The following is a 16,281-nucleotide window of genomic DNA, read 5'->3' as shown; positions in this document are numbered from 1 at the left end:
CTCAAGGTATCGAGTCACAAATGAAACAATACTGGGGGTAAAAGCCTTGAAACCGCGGTGGAATGCCAGAATCTCATATTAATTTCTTATTCGTGATTCTGAAAAATCAGTTTTCTTATCTACAAAGGTGTTTTCTGTGGTCTGCTGGGCTATGATAAAGGCAAACTCAAATCAAAGTGAGTCCACCTTAATATTTATTTAATGTCTGTGATAATATACAGATGATAAAGGCAGCTTGCCTCCTGCTTTCAAGATGCCTAAGTGTTATTAAATAGGGAGAAATAACGAAACATTAAAATGAAAGTTCTTTGAGACAGGGCTTAAATCTTAAACATCTTTTATTTCCTCCAGAGCCTAGCCTGTTTCCTTGCAAATGGGAGGCATACAATAAATGTTGAATTAAGTGCAATTAATTTTGATAGGAGATAAGTTAGTTCAGGAGACTGAAGAAGAAACTGAGATAATATTCCTGCCTTGCTCTTAACTTGTTTAAATTCCAACATAAGGCCAGGCACTGTGGCTCACGTCTGTAATCCCAGTACTTTGGGAGGCGGAGGTGGGTAGATCACTTGAGCTCAAGAGTTTGAGACCAGCTTGGGCAACATGGAGAAACCTCGTCTCTACAAAAAATACAAAAATTAGCCAGGTATGGTAATGCACAGCTTGGAGTCCCAGCTATTTGGGAGGCTAAGGCAGGAGGATCGCTTGAGCCTAGGTGGTCAAGGCTGCAGTGAGCCATGTTTGCATCACTGCACTCCAGTCTGGGTGACAAAGTGAGACCCTGTCTCAAACAAAAAAGGATCCAACATAACTTCTGAATATCAAGAACAAATTGTGTAGATGGCTCATGAAAGACTATTTAGAAAATGAAATGTAAAGATATTAAACAGACTTACAGAAAATCTGAAACATCGTAATGGGCTCAAGATGGAGTGCAGGTTTAATAAAAGTTCACTGAGAGGCATAGAAGCAGAAAGCTTGACTTGTCTTACATTCAGGGAAAGGAAAGTTAAAATACTGTTCGATACTAAAATGCAAATACCACAGGAAAATAATATATTTTGGCCTTAAAAGTCATTAGAGAATTATTGGACAAAGGCATACGTTTCCTGATTAGAGACAGAGCTATCACCATATTATTAAAAGAGAAACTGCTTTCTTCATAATGCAATTAGCAGCCCTTTACTCCTAACACAAGATAACAATCTTGTGAACTTAAAGAGCAGTTCAAGCACTCAAAAGATGGATCTTTTTTCTTTATTGTACTTTAAGTTTTAGGGTACATGTGCACAATGTGCAGGTTTGTTACATATGTATCCATGTGCCATATTGGTGTGCTGCACCCATCAACTCGTCATTTAGCATTAGGCATATCTCCTAGTGCTATCCCTCCCCCCTTCCCCTACCTCACAAAAGTCCCCGGAGTGTGATGTTCCCCTTCCTGTGTCCATGTGTTCTTACTGTTCAATTCCCACCTATGAGTGAGAACATGAGGTGTTTGGTTTTTTGTCCTTGCAATAGTTTACTGAGAATGATGGTTTCCAGTTTCATTCATGTCCCTACAAAGGACATGAACTCATCATTTTTTATGGCTGCATAGTATTCCATGGTGCATATGTGCCACATTTTCTTAATCCAGTCTATCGTTGTTGGACATTTGTGTTGGTTCCAAGTATTTGCTATTGTGAATAGTGCCGCAATAAACATACGTGTGCATGTGTCTTTATAGCAGCATGATTTATAATCCTTTGGGTATATACCCAGTAATGGGATGGCTGGGTCAAATGGTATTTCTAGTTCTAGATCCCTGAGGAATCGCCACACTGACTTCCACAGTGGTTGAACTAGTTTACAGTCCCACCAACAGTGTAAAAGTGTTCCTATTTCTCCACATCCTCTCCAGCACCTGTTGTTTCCTGACTTTTTAATGATGGCCATACTAACTGGTATGAGATGGTATCTCATTGTGGTTTTGATTTGCATTTCTCTGATGGTCAGTGATGATGAGCATTTTTGCATGTGTTTTTTGGCTGCATAAATGTCTTCTTTTGAGAAGTGTCTGTTCATGCCCTTCGTCCACTTTTTGATGGGGTTGTTTTTTTCTTGTAAATTTGTTTGAGTTCATTGTAGATTCTGGATATTAGCCCTTTGTCAGATGAGTAGGTTGTGAAAATTTTCTCCCATTTTGAAAAGACGGATCTTAAAGAGAAATCTGAACATGCTGTTCCTAGCAAAAGCTAGGGGGATAGTACCAAGACCCAGGAATGGGCACCTGGTTGGGGACTCCTCTGATCCCAGAAAGCAATAATTCTTCATGCAATGCTTCACATTTACTAGGAAGGCCACATTATAAAATCTTTGCAATACTCCTGTTCAACAGAGTAATGGTATCCATAATCCCCATTTTAGAGACTGGGGCAACTTGAGACTTAGGGAGGTTAAGGACTTGTTCAAGACCACACAGACTAATATATACTTTTTTTTTTTTTTAACTTTACTTGATTTCTTAAGGAGGCTGTTTATAGAGAATAAAACGCACTATGAGAAGTTCTGTGCAGAAATTTTAGTCTTCCTCATAAATTACTAAACTGGCTTTTTAATGCAAATCAGTAACCCTGGGCACAACTGGCGATCTCTAAGAGCCTGTTCATCCCAGAACAACTGATCTTAACCTTGAACAAGCCACATTGGAGACTTGGGCATGTAAACTTGGGGGAGAGCAAGAAGTGGATTTTAAAAGGCAGGGCTAAGAGGGAGAAGAACAAAAAGAGGAGCACAGCTTGAGCATGAACAAGGAATGACAAAAAAGGCCCAAAAGACTGGGAAGGTACAAAATCAAGAAATCAACAGTTTTCTGCAAACTTCTTTGTGCCATGCACTCCTCTGGTATTGTTACTTTTATTCGTGATTAAGTATCACCTTACTGCTGATTTCTACACTGAGATTACATGGATACAGGTAATGGCCTATATATATATTTGAAGCAAAGTAAAAACATTTAGAAGACTTGCCTTGTGAGAGACTAAGCCAATTAACAAAGCAGACTGACCATGCCCCTTTTGCTATTCCAGGGAACAAAGACTCCTATCATTTTGTGGAGGTATCCAAAGAATTCAAGTAGTTATGGCAATTTTGGGCAAGGACCCAATTACATTTCAACTTAAAATTTCACAAGGCTTTTCAATACAACACAGAGTCTGGTGATCCCAAAAGAATTCTTCAAAAATGGAACTTAAATGTTAAAGAAATTCCTTAAAAATAAATTAATATGACAATGTGTCAAGCACTGCATTCATTCCAAGCTTAGAGGGGAAGAAAAAAAATACACACACAGACACACATAGGTTATTTAGTGTGTCAAAGTTCCATTAAATAAAAAAATTCATTTTGTACACCCTTGACATTTCAAGCATCCTTACATGTGGGACAGGTTTAGATCTTAGATAACAAAATCCCAAAGTAAAGACATCCTGCCTAGATTCAGAGATCTGGCTCACAGTATGGCTTCCGAAATGCAAATTATATCATTTGTTTGATAGCTTATATTATTAACAATTATATGAGACATTTTGAAAGCATGGTTTGGGGGAATTAACATTATATTATTAAGTGTAAAATTATCATAAAAACTATTGCATTCAGCCATTGGTCCAGTATCTGTTGACGTAAACATATAGTATTCACTACTTGGGATACCAAACTATTCAAATACAGTTCCAAGATAAATAGAAAGAAGTAACTAATAAAAGTTGGGCTCTTGGCCAGTCTGGACTGCTAAATTAAGCCATTTTAGAAGGGAAGAAAGTCTGGCTTCTCAAGATGCTGCAATTTCATGATTAAATATTTTTATCTATTTCAGTGTTTTCCAATTGATATTTCAGGCTGAGGAAGCAACTGAAATAGTTAATAGAAAAATGACATAGCTATCACTTGGAAAAAAATATTTTTCACACCAGATCCTAGGGACAAGTAAGAATCTTCAGGATTCACTCCTCATGGTAAAAACCTTCATGGCCATGAAACCATCCTGCCAGCCTTTCCCAAAAGCTCAGATGCACAACTTACACCTTTAGGACTGCAACAACAACAAAAAAAACACTTGGAATTCTCATCTTTCTATTTTAAAACAAAGAAAGACCTTAGGAAATTATCTGGTTCAAAATTTCCCAAAGTGGGTTTCATGAAACATTATTTTTCAAAAATGTTCTTAATAATGGCAGGGTGATCAACCGAGTATGAGAGCACTCTTAGAGAGTCATAATCATATTAAGTCATGAATAACGCAGAGAAGGCCTACAGAAAGGATCAGACTTTCATTTATTTTTTATGTATTCTTTTTTTTTTTTTTTTTTTTGAGACGAAGTTTCACTCTTGTCGCCCAGGCTGGTATGCAGTGGCACAATTTCTGCTCATTGCAACCTCCGCCTCCCGGGTTCAGGTGATTCTCCTGCCTCAGCCTCCCTAGTAGTTGGGATTACAAGTAAGTGCCACCACGCCTGGCTAATTTTTGTATTTTTAGTAGAGACGAGGTTTCACCATGTTGGCCAGGCTGGTCTTGAATGCCTGACCTCAGGTGATCTGCCTCGCCTTGGCCTCCCAATGTGCTGGGATTACAGGTGTGAGCCACCATGCCCAGCCAGGATCAAACTTTAAAAAAAACTTAAATTTTCATCAAACCTATTTGAGCATAGAACCCTTTCTGCAGTATTTATTAAAATCCTGTATAATTATTGTTTTGTAGAAAATGCCATATCTCATACGAAGAAACTGAAGTCCAGACAGGTGAGGTGATTGTCCCAAGGTCATACAATTAGTTGGTGAATAAGTTAAAAGCAGACCTCACTTCTCAGGACCACATCAGGTATTCCTTTTGGTGCTATGTTGTCCTGCTTCTACAATACCTACACTCCTTAAAGGACCACAGACTAGAAGAACCACGTCTTGGAGACCACCTAGTCCAAAGCCCTCCCAGAAAGCTAGGGAAATACAGTCTCAGAAAAGTAAAGCAGTTTGCCCAAAGTGACATATAAAATTCATTCTTGTAGAACTAGAACATAGCTCTTAATTCCAACACTAGTATCTTTTCACAACAGCATGCTAATTCCTGCAAAGCCAACACTTTTGGCCTCTGAGGTAAAGAATTCACGGACAAGAGGGGTTTTAGCTATTAAGGGCCCATTAAATATTTATTAAACCATACTTGTGTCAGTAGATACTTTAAATCAATTAAACATGATTGTCTTTACTTACAAATGTCATCCATTGTGACAGGGAATCAATGTTTCAAGCTGTTGAACAGGTCATCAACCCTGTCCTGTTGGATGACACCTGTAAATAAAATAAATCTATTTTTGAGTGAGTAGATTTTAAGCCAGCTAGATTTAAGATGCATGCGGTTTAAAGCAAAGAGTAATTTTAAAAATGATTCTTAATTATGTACTGCCGCAGAGAGATACTTCCCAGTGCCAGCAATTTCACTCTCAGTAGCTATCGCTGTCTACCAGCACAGAACAAAACCAGGGAATTCAGTACAGAAAGTTGCTAGAATACACAGGGAATCATGACTCCTGGAGCTACAAGGGTCTTCTAGGTATCTACCTCAGCTTACTATCTCTGTGAATATCAGTTCTACTTTGATGGGGGACAACCAAGGCCTGGTGAAGTCAAATGACTTGCCTAATGTTAGACAGCTAAGTGTCTGTAGCTAAAGTCCCTTGGTGTTGGAAAGCACGTTCAGAATGCATTAACAAAGGTTATCACTAGGCTGATCAATTTTGAAAGACTCACATGTACACATTTTTAAACATTTCACAAATGTTGACTTAGAATGTTCTAGCAAATCTGCAAAGAATATAATGTCAGTATTAGATATTCAAATACAAGCATTACTAAAAAATGCCATAAATGGAAAATCAACCAATAGTGAGAAAATGGGAACTAGACCATGAAAAGAACAATATTAAATACAGCAGGTACTAAGGATTTTAAGTTCTGGCTACTTCCAAACAAGATTTGTGGTTCCTAGCAAATATGAATATATAAAAAAACAATTTTTATACATTTTCTACAGTTTATCCTTTTAAATGTTGTTTTCTCTGTAGCCACAAAATGCCAATGTAAGATCTGCCAAAAACTAAAATTTGAGCTGGACACAAACTTTCTTATTTCCATTCTGTACCCAAATACTCTAAGGTAATGGGGAGTTATTTGAGGATGCTGCCTTGAGGTAAGATGGCTGCTATATAATAACATTACCATCAAACTTACATTGAGTGTCTACATGTGCCAAGTGCTGATGGAGCATTTTACGCTTGCTATCTCACTCACTCCTCACAGCAACTTGACCATTATTACAATTTTACAAATAAGACAATCAAAAGCACAGACAAATTAGGTATTACAACTTGCACACAAATCTATTTGGTGATAGAATCCAAGCTCAAGACCTATTGCATTTCTTTGGTTTAGCAATTGAAGATTCTTAAAACCATAAAAATGAATTAACACAGTTCCAATTACAATACATAAAATACCCCCAACTAAATGTCACACACTATAAAACATCAGGAAAATCTCTTACTTTTTTCTTGGGGGTGAGGAGGAGGCTGGGGGCAATTTTCAAAAGTAAAATAATCTTCATGCCAAGAAATTAAAACTTTTATGTTAACCTGAAATATATCACAATTAAAATATGACAGCTAAAAAACTTAAATTGTCTTTTAGAATTAATTGTCTTTTATAATTAAAGAAAAGTAAAAGTGAATCTTACTCATTCAATTACTTCTTAACAGATTATAAAGAGATAAATCCTCCTCCTACTCAAGAATGACTGACTCCCAAAATGTGTGTGTATACATACACACACACATAATATACACACACACATAAAATCTTGCTAAGAACACAACTATTTATAAAGTAAATTATCTTTAAGGAAAACAAAAAAGTAATTTTGAGAGATAATGCAATCCCCTCAATTACTTATGTAATAGTAGCTATCTTTTCTTGACCAGGAGTTATGCTTCTGACCAATCCCCTGAACTATTTTTTATTAGGGGCCATTTTTCCAACATAGTTTTAAAATTGTGAAACTGATAAAACAGAAAACAACAAGGAATATAAAAATATACCTGACATATTTTAATAGAACAAGAATTAGTTAGAAGCAAAGCTCAGCATCACAGAAACTAGACATTAAGAAAAATGAATATACTTTCCAAAGCACTGTGGATAAATCAATCTCTTCTGGCAATAATGGCTTTCTTAAAAGAACCCCAAACAGAAAAAGATAAAGTGTGGTTTCATAGTAGCTTACCCTTTTCTCTGACACCCCATCCTGGCCTGTAGAATCTCTCTCATCATGTGTCTCTTTCAGGACTGGCATATGTTTTTTGTATGCTGGCTCTCTGTTTAAGGTTGTGTATCCTATGTGCTCATAAATTGGGTTTATCGTCATCTTGGCAATGTATTCTGCTGCCTTGGTTTCAATATAGAGAGTAATCAAGCCATCAGTCACCAGATCGTGGATGGACTCAAAGCGTTTCTCCCCAACAAAGTGCTTGCCATCGTAGTAGAGCCTGAAGTTTCTGGTTTGACTTCCAAATCTGCCTCAATGAAATGGGAAAGATGTTTTAAGAAAAGTAAGCAACTGAATTCTTACTGGAAAAAAAAAAAAAAAAAAAAACTGTTGCTTTGTTTTGTGTGTGTCTTCTTTGTTTAAATAAGCTGTGGCTAATCTCTCTGAATCGTCTGGAATATATAAAATTAAACCTTTGAACACAAAGAATGAACTTGTAATAACTAGGGACAACTAGTCAAAAGTATGCCTACCATAGAAAGAATTTTTTTTTATTTATCTTTTTAAACCACTTTGTTATGCCTGTGGAAAAAATGGGAGAAAATAAACCTCACACCACATTAAAACATAGTCAATATTCAATTGGCCAACTCCATAATAGATGACATTTCTATACTAACATTTTTTCTTCAAGTTGATCAATAAGAATATTCAATGTACTTTAGACCTCAGCAGTCATGTCTTTTAATAGGAAAATTCCATTTAGGGCTAACCAGAATATGATGCCAGCAATCACTTAAAGTAGAGCTGACTCCAGAAACCTGAGCCATGCAGGGCAGGATGGCACAGAAACACACTTTTGCTACTTCTGGCCACAGGCCAAGGACTTATTCTTTCCTTTTTAAGGAGTCATTATTCTGTCTGCTGGTTAGGTCTGTGCAAGAAATGTTTGAAATATATACAGCACAAAAGTCATAAGCTATTGGACTATAGAAATTCTGTTTTCAATTTTATGTTCTGATGACGTGCTCTAACAACTGAAGAATAATGGTTTACTTTTATGATAATTTCAGTATTTTGCTTCCTGCAGCAGACCTCAGAAATGGATCCAATTTGGCATCATTAACATCAGTGTCCTTGCAGGAAGACACAGTCAAGAAAATGCACTGACTTTAATGAAAGCAGATGTCAAAAGGCAACAAGGCAACAAGAGCTGCCAGTGTCATGGTCTCCTGAAGGTAACCCTGAGTGAGACTAATTAAAAACTAAACAAGTCACAAAGGATATATTTAATTTCATTGTTAAAAGTATGACAGAACAGGGATGAACTAAAATACTAAAATAAACGCTGTTTAAGTAAAATGTTAAATGGGACTACAACCTTGTTATATAACAAAATTGTTCTGGTATAGGTTATATTCCAAATGGATAAGAGTTAGAAACATCTTAATGTGGAAATAAAATATGGAAAGGAAATAAAATATTGTTAAAAATAATAGCCAGAGGATGTCTGTTTCTGTGGTTCAAATTAGACTTTAATAACAATTTAATCTAGAATCCAACATACTATCCATGTTGGCCCTTCTAAAGTATAATTTATCCATCTTTTAGTAACAATCAAATTTTGATTTACACTTAAGTGAACTATCCATATAATTACACTGTCTTGTTCTCCATTTTTCTCTAATGTTAAAGACACATTTCTCCCAAGTATATTTTCATTATAAAGCCTAAAAAATTAGAAAGGTGAAATTTCTACACCAAAGTTAAATATAAAAGTTTTTCAGTTTAATATACTGCTTTCATCATTTCCTTTTTTTCTAATATACATTATCTGCAACATGGAAAGCAACTCCATAGTTTTATAAAACTCCTACAATAATAAACACACATAGCATTGAGTCCCTTTATGTTTCGGTTGTATCAGAGACATTTCAATGAGGACTCAGACCATTTTACTCCTGCTGGGACTTAAGATTTTACAGTGGGCATTTCCACAGTGGATGTAGCATTTAAAAACAATCCAAGCAATGGCGTCCATCATTTAGTACTCAATTGCCTTTTGAAATCTGAGAAGTATGGGGGGCGCAGGGCATGAAGGGAAGATGGCTGCACTGGGAATGGTTTGATTGACTAGGAACTAGGAAGTCTAGAGTTAACTTCCTAATTCTTTCCAATGGACGATGCCTAATTCATCCAAGAAGAGGCCTGGCTACCTGTAAGGAGCTGTGCAAAAAACCCTATTTATCCTTTTCTTTCTCAACTCAGTGACTTCAGGAGACCCTGCCCACAATTTCCAATTCTTGCTCCACCTGTACTTCAGCTCCAGGCTTCCAATCCAATAAAACTTTCAGCCTAACATGGATACATATGTAACAAACCTGCACATTGTGCACATGTACCCTAAAACCCTACAGTATAATAATAAAAAAACAAAAACAAAAACATGTAAGTCCAAAAAAAAAAAAAAAACTTTCAGCCTAAAGGGAGATGATCAGATAACCAAAAAAACTTATAATGGTTTGATTAAAAACTTTGCTTCAAAGGGGAAAAAGAAAGAAAGAAAGAAAGAATTTCCATTTTGGAATTATGAGTGATCTTTTTAAAGAAAAATTGCATTATATTTTACTAAGAGAACTGCCAAGCTTTCCTGGCCTACTCTGAACTAGGAACAGCACCACAGCAAAGACTGTCAAAGACTTCTCCACTTTCGTTTTTTTTTTTTTTTTTTTTTTTGAGATGGAGTCTTGCTCTGTCCCCCAGGCTGGAGTGCAGTGGCGCGATCTCAGCTCACTGCAAGCTCCGCCTCCCGGGTTCACGCCATTCTCCTGCCTCAGCCTCCCAAGTAGCTAGGACTACAGGCGCCCGCCAACACGTCCGGCTAATTTTTTGTATTTTTAGTAGAGACGGGGTTTCACCGTGTTAGCCAGGATGGTCTCGATCTCCTGACCTCGTGATCCGCCTGCCTCGGCCTCCCAAAGTGCTGGGACTACAGGCTTGAGCCACCGTGCCCAGCCTCCACTTTCTTTATCTGAAAGGCATATAGTGCTTTGTGGGATTAGAAGAAGAGAAAGAGGACAGAAAATCCTTGAGAAAGGTGGGAATGGATGTGCCTATTCTACATAAGAAGAGCCATAAAAGGGGAGATTCCAAATCTAAGGTCAAAGAAAGACTCTTTCCTTGAAGTTCACTGCTTGCAGATTGTCATTTATTCAACAAATAGTTAACAAAACACCCAGGTACTTTACTGTCAAGTATTAGGTGGTTCACAATAAAGTTCCTAGTCCCTTGGTAACTCCAGTGGTAAAAAGATAAACATAAAACAGGTCAATACAAAGACACAAAATGCTAAATTTAAAAAAGTCTATCTTGCCAGGTACGGTGGCTCACGCCTGTAATCCCAGCACTTTGGGAGGCTGAGGCAGGCGGATCACCTGAGGTCGGGAGTTTGAGACCAGCCTGACCAACATGGAGAAACCCCGTCTCTACTAAAAATACAAAATTAGCTGGGCGTGGTAGTGCATGCCTGTAATCCTAGCTACTCGGGAGGCTGAGGCAGGAGAATTGCTTGAACCTGGGAGGTGGAGGCTGTGGTGAGCCAAGATTGCACCATTGCACTCCAGCCTGGGCAACAAGAGTGAAACTCCATCTCAAAAAAAAAAAAAAAAAAAAGTCCATCTTCAGATTGATTTATTTTAATAACTATATACATATAGACTCTTGCTCTTATGTAGAAAGATTCTGTAAAGTGATTCACAAAACCAAGTGAATCCAGTATCTCCTTCATACCATAAAACCAAGAAACTCACTGCCTAGTACAACAGAGCACAACAGTTATGCTTACATAAGATCTCAGAGCTACTGCTTATGTCCAAGTACAAAAGCACCCTTGCAGTCTTCTCTTGTAGTCTTGAAATATGGTTTGGCCAGGGGCAGGCAAATGTGGGTCCTATATGTTTAAGAGAAAACCTTAGGCTTTGGCATCAGACAGTTGTAAGTTTAAATCCTGGATCTGCCACTTCCTAGCTGGGTGACTTTGGGAAAATCATTCGTCAGATTCTGCATCTAAAAAATAGGAATAACATCACCCTACCCCAGATGGCTGTGAGGATTACATGAGGATATTTAAGTCAAAGCTAAATATATATAGTAGGCTCGAGTGGTAGTTCCCTTTCTCCTTCTCTGTTAGCTTAGGCCCCTGCAGAGAATGACAGAATGAGTTACCAACACTAAAGTAAAACAGCAAAAATATTCAATAGATATGCATGGAAGATGGCTAAATAAATAACTGGCAACACTGGCTGTACAGGAACATCTCTGCACTGATTTACTTTACAGTTAACAAAAGGCAAGGAGGAGCTCTTTGTGAAATTTTCTCCTGGATGTCTCTGAATAAGTTTGTATTTGCCACTTGGTTAAATAGAGTGGGAAGACAATAGAGTGCAAAGCGGGGAGGAGGAGCAAGCAAAGACGGTCTTTCCACTGTGTCCTGGGAATGAGGCCTCTGAATTCAAAGGAGAAAGCTGAGAGATTTACATATATTGAAAGCGGGACATATTAAGTGGACCTAGTGACAGCTACTGAACCCTAGATTACAGAGCATTGATTTGTAAAAACTGTTGAGGCTAAATCATTTCCCTTTGACTTCTATAGGATAATTTTCTTTTCATCTTTTCCTTTTATTATCTGACTCTGCCCTTACTTAATAGCTGTTTATTCCTTGGTGAACATACTTGAAGCTGCATAGGCCCAACTCCCATCTAGGTAGAGTTCAGCAAGATGAAAATTCATTTTCTCCAGAGTGGTACTATAGTAAACAAATAGAAAAGAAAGGCTTTTAACTGCTACTGTTGTACATAATACCGCTTTCTAGAAAGAATATCTTTCTCCAGTGATTCCAAGTTTTGGGTTTCCTATTTTTAAAAGCTGTTTAATGCTGTGCTCAGATGCATTCAAATGCATTTCAAGATATACAATTCTAACATCTTTTTAAAAATAAACAAAATCCTTAATACAGCATCTTTTCTATTTTTCAGCAAATAAATCATATCGACAAAAAATTCAGTCTAGAAGAAAAAAATGATGAAAAAATATATAAAGAACAGCTTTCGGAATTTTACTTTACTTTATACAAAACCAATAATTAATCCTAATTTGAGGCCAAAGTGATTTGAAAGAATCTCTTCAAAGGAAAGCTCCAAGCTAACAGATGTTTTGTGTTAATAAACAGAAAACAAAACATATACAACACACTCATCTAAGCTAACAATAAAATGTTAGAAGTATTTCCAGCAACCAACATACAAAAACAGTTTTATTTATCATAAATACATATTTGTGTGTTGTTTACCAGAATCAAAACAGCTAATCTAATGGTGAAATATAAATATCTCATACATTCATTCAATCACAAGATACTCTTGGAAGAAAATTTAAAACAGAAATAAAATATGATGATGCATTCGATTAAGTACTACAAAATAAATTTAGATGAATTCTACGAACTAAGGAAGGCTACCGAAGACAGCGCATAGTTATATACAACATTAAAATGATCTCCCATCCAAAACTTTGTTAGGCTATGACTTTTGTCTATCTTGCTATATAATTTTGGATTATGGAGGAAAGTATTAAATTATGTCAACTCATAATGATATTTCCTTGGCCAAATAAATCATTTTCAGTGAAGAAGAAATCCAGTTTGCCTAACTAAACTTCCAAAGAAGCCATCTTCTGAACAGTGGAACTGACATAGCTCTGGAAGGTAGAACTGATATAGAAGGATTAACTCAAAGTCCATTTAAAAAGCAGTTAGATATTCCCCCTGCCCTCCCCAATCCTGTCCCCACTGTTATCCCTTCCCGACCATGGCAGAAGACTTAAGTTCTGTTTTCTAGGCAGGATAAAACAGGGAGATAGTGAACTGAGGGACTACAAGCAGAGGTATCATCTTGAAAACTAAGTGAAAGTTTTAAATACCCAAAATTTAAATACTAAAGAAACTGATACCTCCATTTCTCTTCACCATGAGGCTATCAGAAGGCTTGGCTTGTACCTTTCCTGATAGGAGACTGAAAGATTCTACTCTTGGAAATCTGATCAACTCAACTAAAAAGACTTAAGAGTAGAGACCATCATCCTATAATTGTCAAGCTTCCCCCAAGCTCTCAGAACTACTAGCCAGCCTTTTAGGGTTCCATATGCTTCAATATGAGCAGTCAGCCAAGGATCACCCGACATCTGAGGAAAACTCCTGTCATGAAAGACAAAGACTATGATAAACAAACAGAATCAAAGCAAGTTAGAGGAAACAAAATCAGGCATGGGAATGAAAATATGCTCAAAAACCCAAAATAAGATGTTTCCTGTTCCTATTCTTGAATAGAGTTTAAACAAAAAACATTAGAATGCTGTAAAAAAGGAATAAATATAGAATATATAGAAAAATAAGTAGAAAAAGGAATATAGCATAAATGAAAGTTTTTTTAAAAAAAGATAAAGTTGAGAAAATTTTAAAGAACAAAAAGATGAAAAAAAGGAGAGAAAATAATTAAGACAGAGAATCAATCCAGAAAGTCTAACTTTTTTTTTTTTTTTTTTTTTGAGACAGAGTCTCGCTCTGTCGCCCAGGCTGGGGTGCAGTGGTGCAATCTCAGCTCACTGCAAGTTCCGCCTCCCGGGTCCACGCCATTCTCCTTTCTCAGCCTCCCAAGTAGCTGCCACCACGCCTGCCTAATTTTTTTGCATTTTCTTAGTACAGGTGGGGTTTCACCATGTTAACCAGGATGGTCTCGATCTCCTGACCTCATGATCCACCCGCCTCGGCCTCCCAAAGTGCTGGGATTACAGGCGTGAGCCACCGCGCCCAGCCTGAAAGTCTAACATTTACAGAAAGAGAGAAGAGACAAAATGGCAGGGGAAGGAATCAAAGCGATAACTCAAAAAATTTATTATAATGGAGAACACACATTTACACAATGGATGAAAACAGACCCACACCAAGAACTGGTGCTCACAAAATAGTCCGGTAATTGCAAATAAATCCTCAGATTGGCAAAATTTAACAAGCCTAACAATACTAAGTACCAGCAAGGATACAGAGCAGCTAATATAACCAGTACCTGCAATGTTGTTTAACAAAGGGGTTTTATATTATTTACTAAAGTTGAGTATATATATACCCTAGAACATATTAATCCTACTCCTAGGAGTCTAATATCATAGACAATATGTGTGATTATATGTACCAGCATATATATATATACATCTGGCAGCAACATCCATATATATATATAAATACATATATATCCACATATATGCATATATATATATACACACACACACACACACACACACACACACACATCTGGCAGCAACATCCATAAATGGCTAAACCCACATTAAGTATCCAGTAAAATAGAAAAAATTATGGGACATATACTGTGATAATTAATATTATGCATTTGAGGGATCCTATCACATGATTTTTCCCTCTTGAAAACTGTTAACAGTTCGCTATTGCCTATGAGTCCTTAAGAATCGGTTATTCGTTTTACTTAAAGCACCAGAGACTGGCATAGTACTTTGGCATATATCATACCTCCTAAGTAAGTGGAATAGAATTAGTAAAGACTTCATAAATAGTTTCCCCTAAGTTAGCTAGCTATATGCAACAATAAAAAGAATTTTTGAAAATATACAGAAATTAGCCGGGCGCGGTGGCTCATGCCTGTAATCCCAGCACTTTGGGAGGCCAAGGTGGGCAGATCACGATGAGGTCAGGAGATCAAGACCATCCTGACTAACATGGTGAAACCCCGTCTCTACTAAAAATAAAAATAAAAAAATCAGCCAGGTGTGGTGGCGGGCGCCCATAGTCCCAGCTACTCAGGAGGACGAGACAGGAGAATCGCTTGAACCCGGGAGGCGGAGGTTGCAGTGAGTTGAGATCATGCCACTGCACTCCAGCTTGGGCAACAGAGCGAGACTCGGTCTCAAAAAAAAAAAAAAAAATACACACACACACACACACACACACACACACACAGAGAGAAATTACATATAACTGCCAAAATATAATCAGATTACCATAGTTTTGTTGGACATAATTTAAAAAGTAGAGTGTTTGCCATTTACAGAGCCATAATGGTCTTAGTGTGATGACCTATATAATATGAAGCTGCTTCTTCTATTGACGATTGGGAGTAAATAAGTGATAAACAATTTTTGTTTTTTTTCTGAGACAGAATCTCCCTCTGTCACTCAGGCTGGAGTGCAGTGGCATAATCTTGGCTCACTGCAACCTCCACCTCCCTGGTTCAAGTAATCCTGAGTAGCTGGGATTACAGACGTGCACCACCAAGCCCAGCTAATATTTAGTAGAGTTGGGGTTTTGCCATGTTGGCCAGGCTGGTCTCGAATTCCTGGCTTCATGTGACCTGCCTGCCTCAGCCTCCGAAAGTGCTGGGATTACATTCGTGAGCCTGGCCTACAAAAAACTTTTCTAATTTAGTGAGCCAATTATAGTAACTTCTGCTACCTACTATGTTTCATTTTACTACTAAACCATAGGACCAATACTAAATATTGTGTCCCGCTACTACATACATTTATATTTGTACTTACAGAAAAGTATTTTACATGTATTCCAATTATTTAAAAACTAGAGTAGGCCTAGAAATAATCAACATGTTTGAATAATAGACTTGGCATATTCAAGAGTTGGTGATCAGTCCCACTAAAAGCTAATTGAAATCTTATTATAAATGAGGTTACTACTATGTCAGGATAAAAAGTCAGACCATGACAGAAGTCTACAAAAGCACAGAGTAATCCGTAAGTGTGAGTGCTTATAGAGTTCTATACATGTATAAGAGTGAGTGTGTGTACAAACACAAACCCACAAATTCATATGCAGGTTTTTCAGATTCCTATTTAATTCTTTTAAACAATACAATGCTTTTATTTAATCACTTCCATATAAA

At 37.2% G+C, this 16,281-nt stretch overlaps 1 protein-coding gene across 2 annotated transcripts in view; it reads right to left on the bottom strand.

Moving 5' to 3' along the window:
* Positions 1–16,281, bottom strand: part of CHN1 (chimerin 1) — a 209,995-nt gene that overhangs the window by 72,425 nt on the left and 121,289 nt on the right. Inside the window, exon 7 of one of the 2 annotated variants that reach the window (XM_032755326.2) lies at positions 7,316–7,604. In XM_032755326.2, the coding sequence (XP_032611217.1) occupies positions 7,316–7,604 (289 nt within the window). Of the gene's footprint in view, positions 1–5,250; positions 5,275–7,315; positions 7,605–16,281 lie in introns of those variants that run through there. The other variant, XM_058440956.1, reaches the window with a different exon arrangement.

Source organism: Hylobates moloch, unplaced genomic scaffold, assembly GCF_009828535.3.
Source record: "Hylobates moloch isolate HMO894 unplaced genomic scaffold, HMol_V3 SCAFFOLD_1, whole genome shotgun sequence".
Taxonomy (NCBI): Eukaryota; Metazoa; Chordata; class Mammalia; order Primates; family Hylobatidae; genus Hylobates; species Hylobates moloch.
Note: the sequence above shows the minus strand (reverse complement) of the source record. Positions and strands in the feature narration are given on the sequence as shown.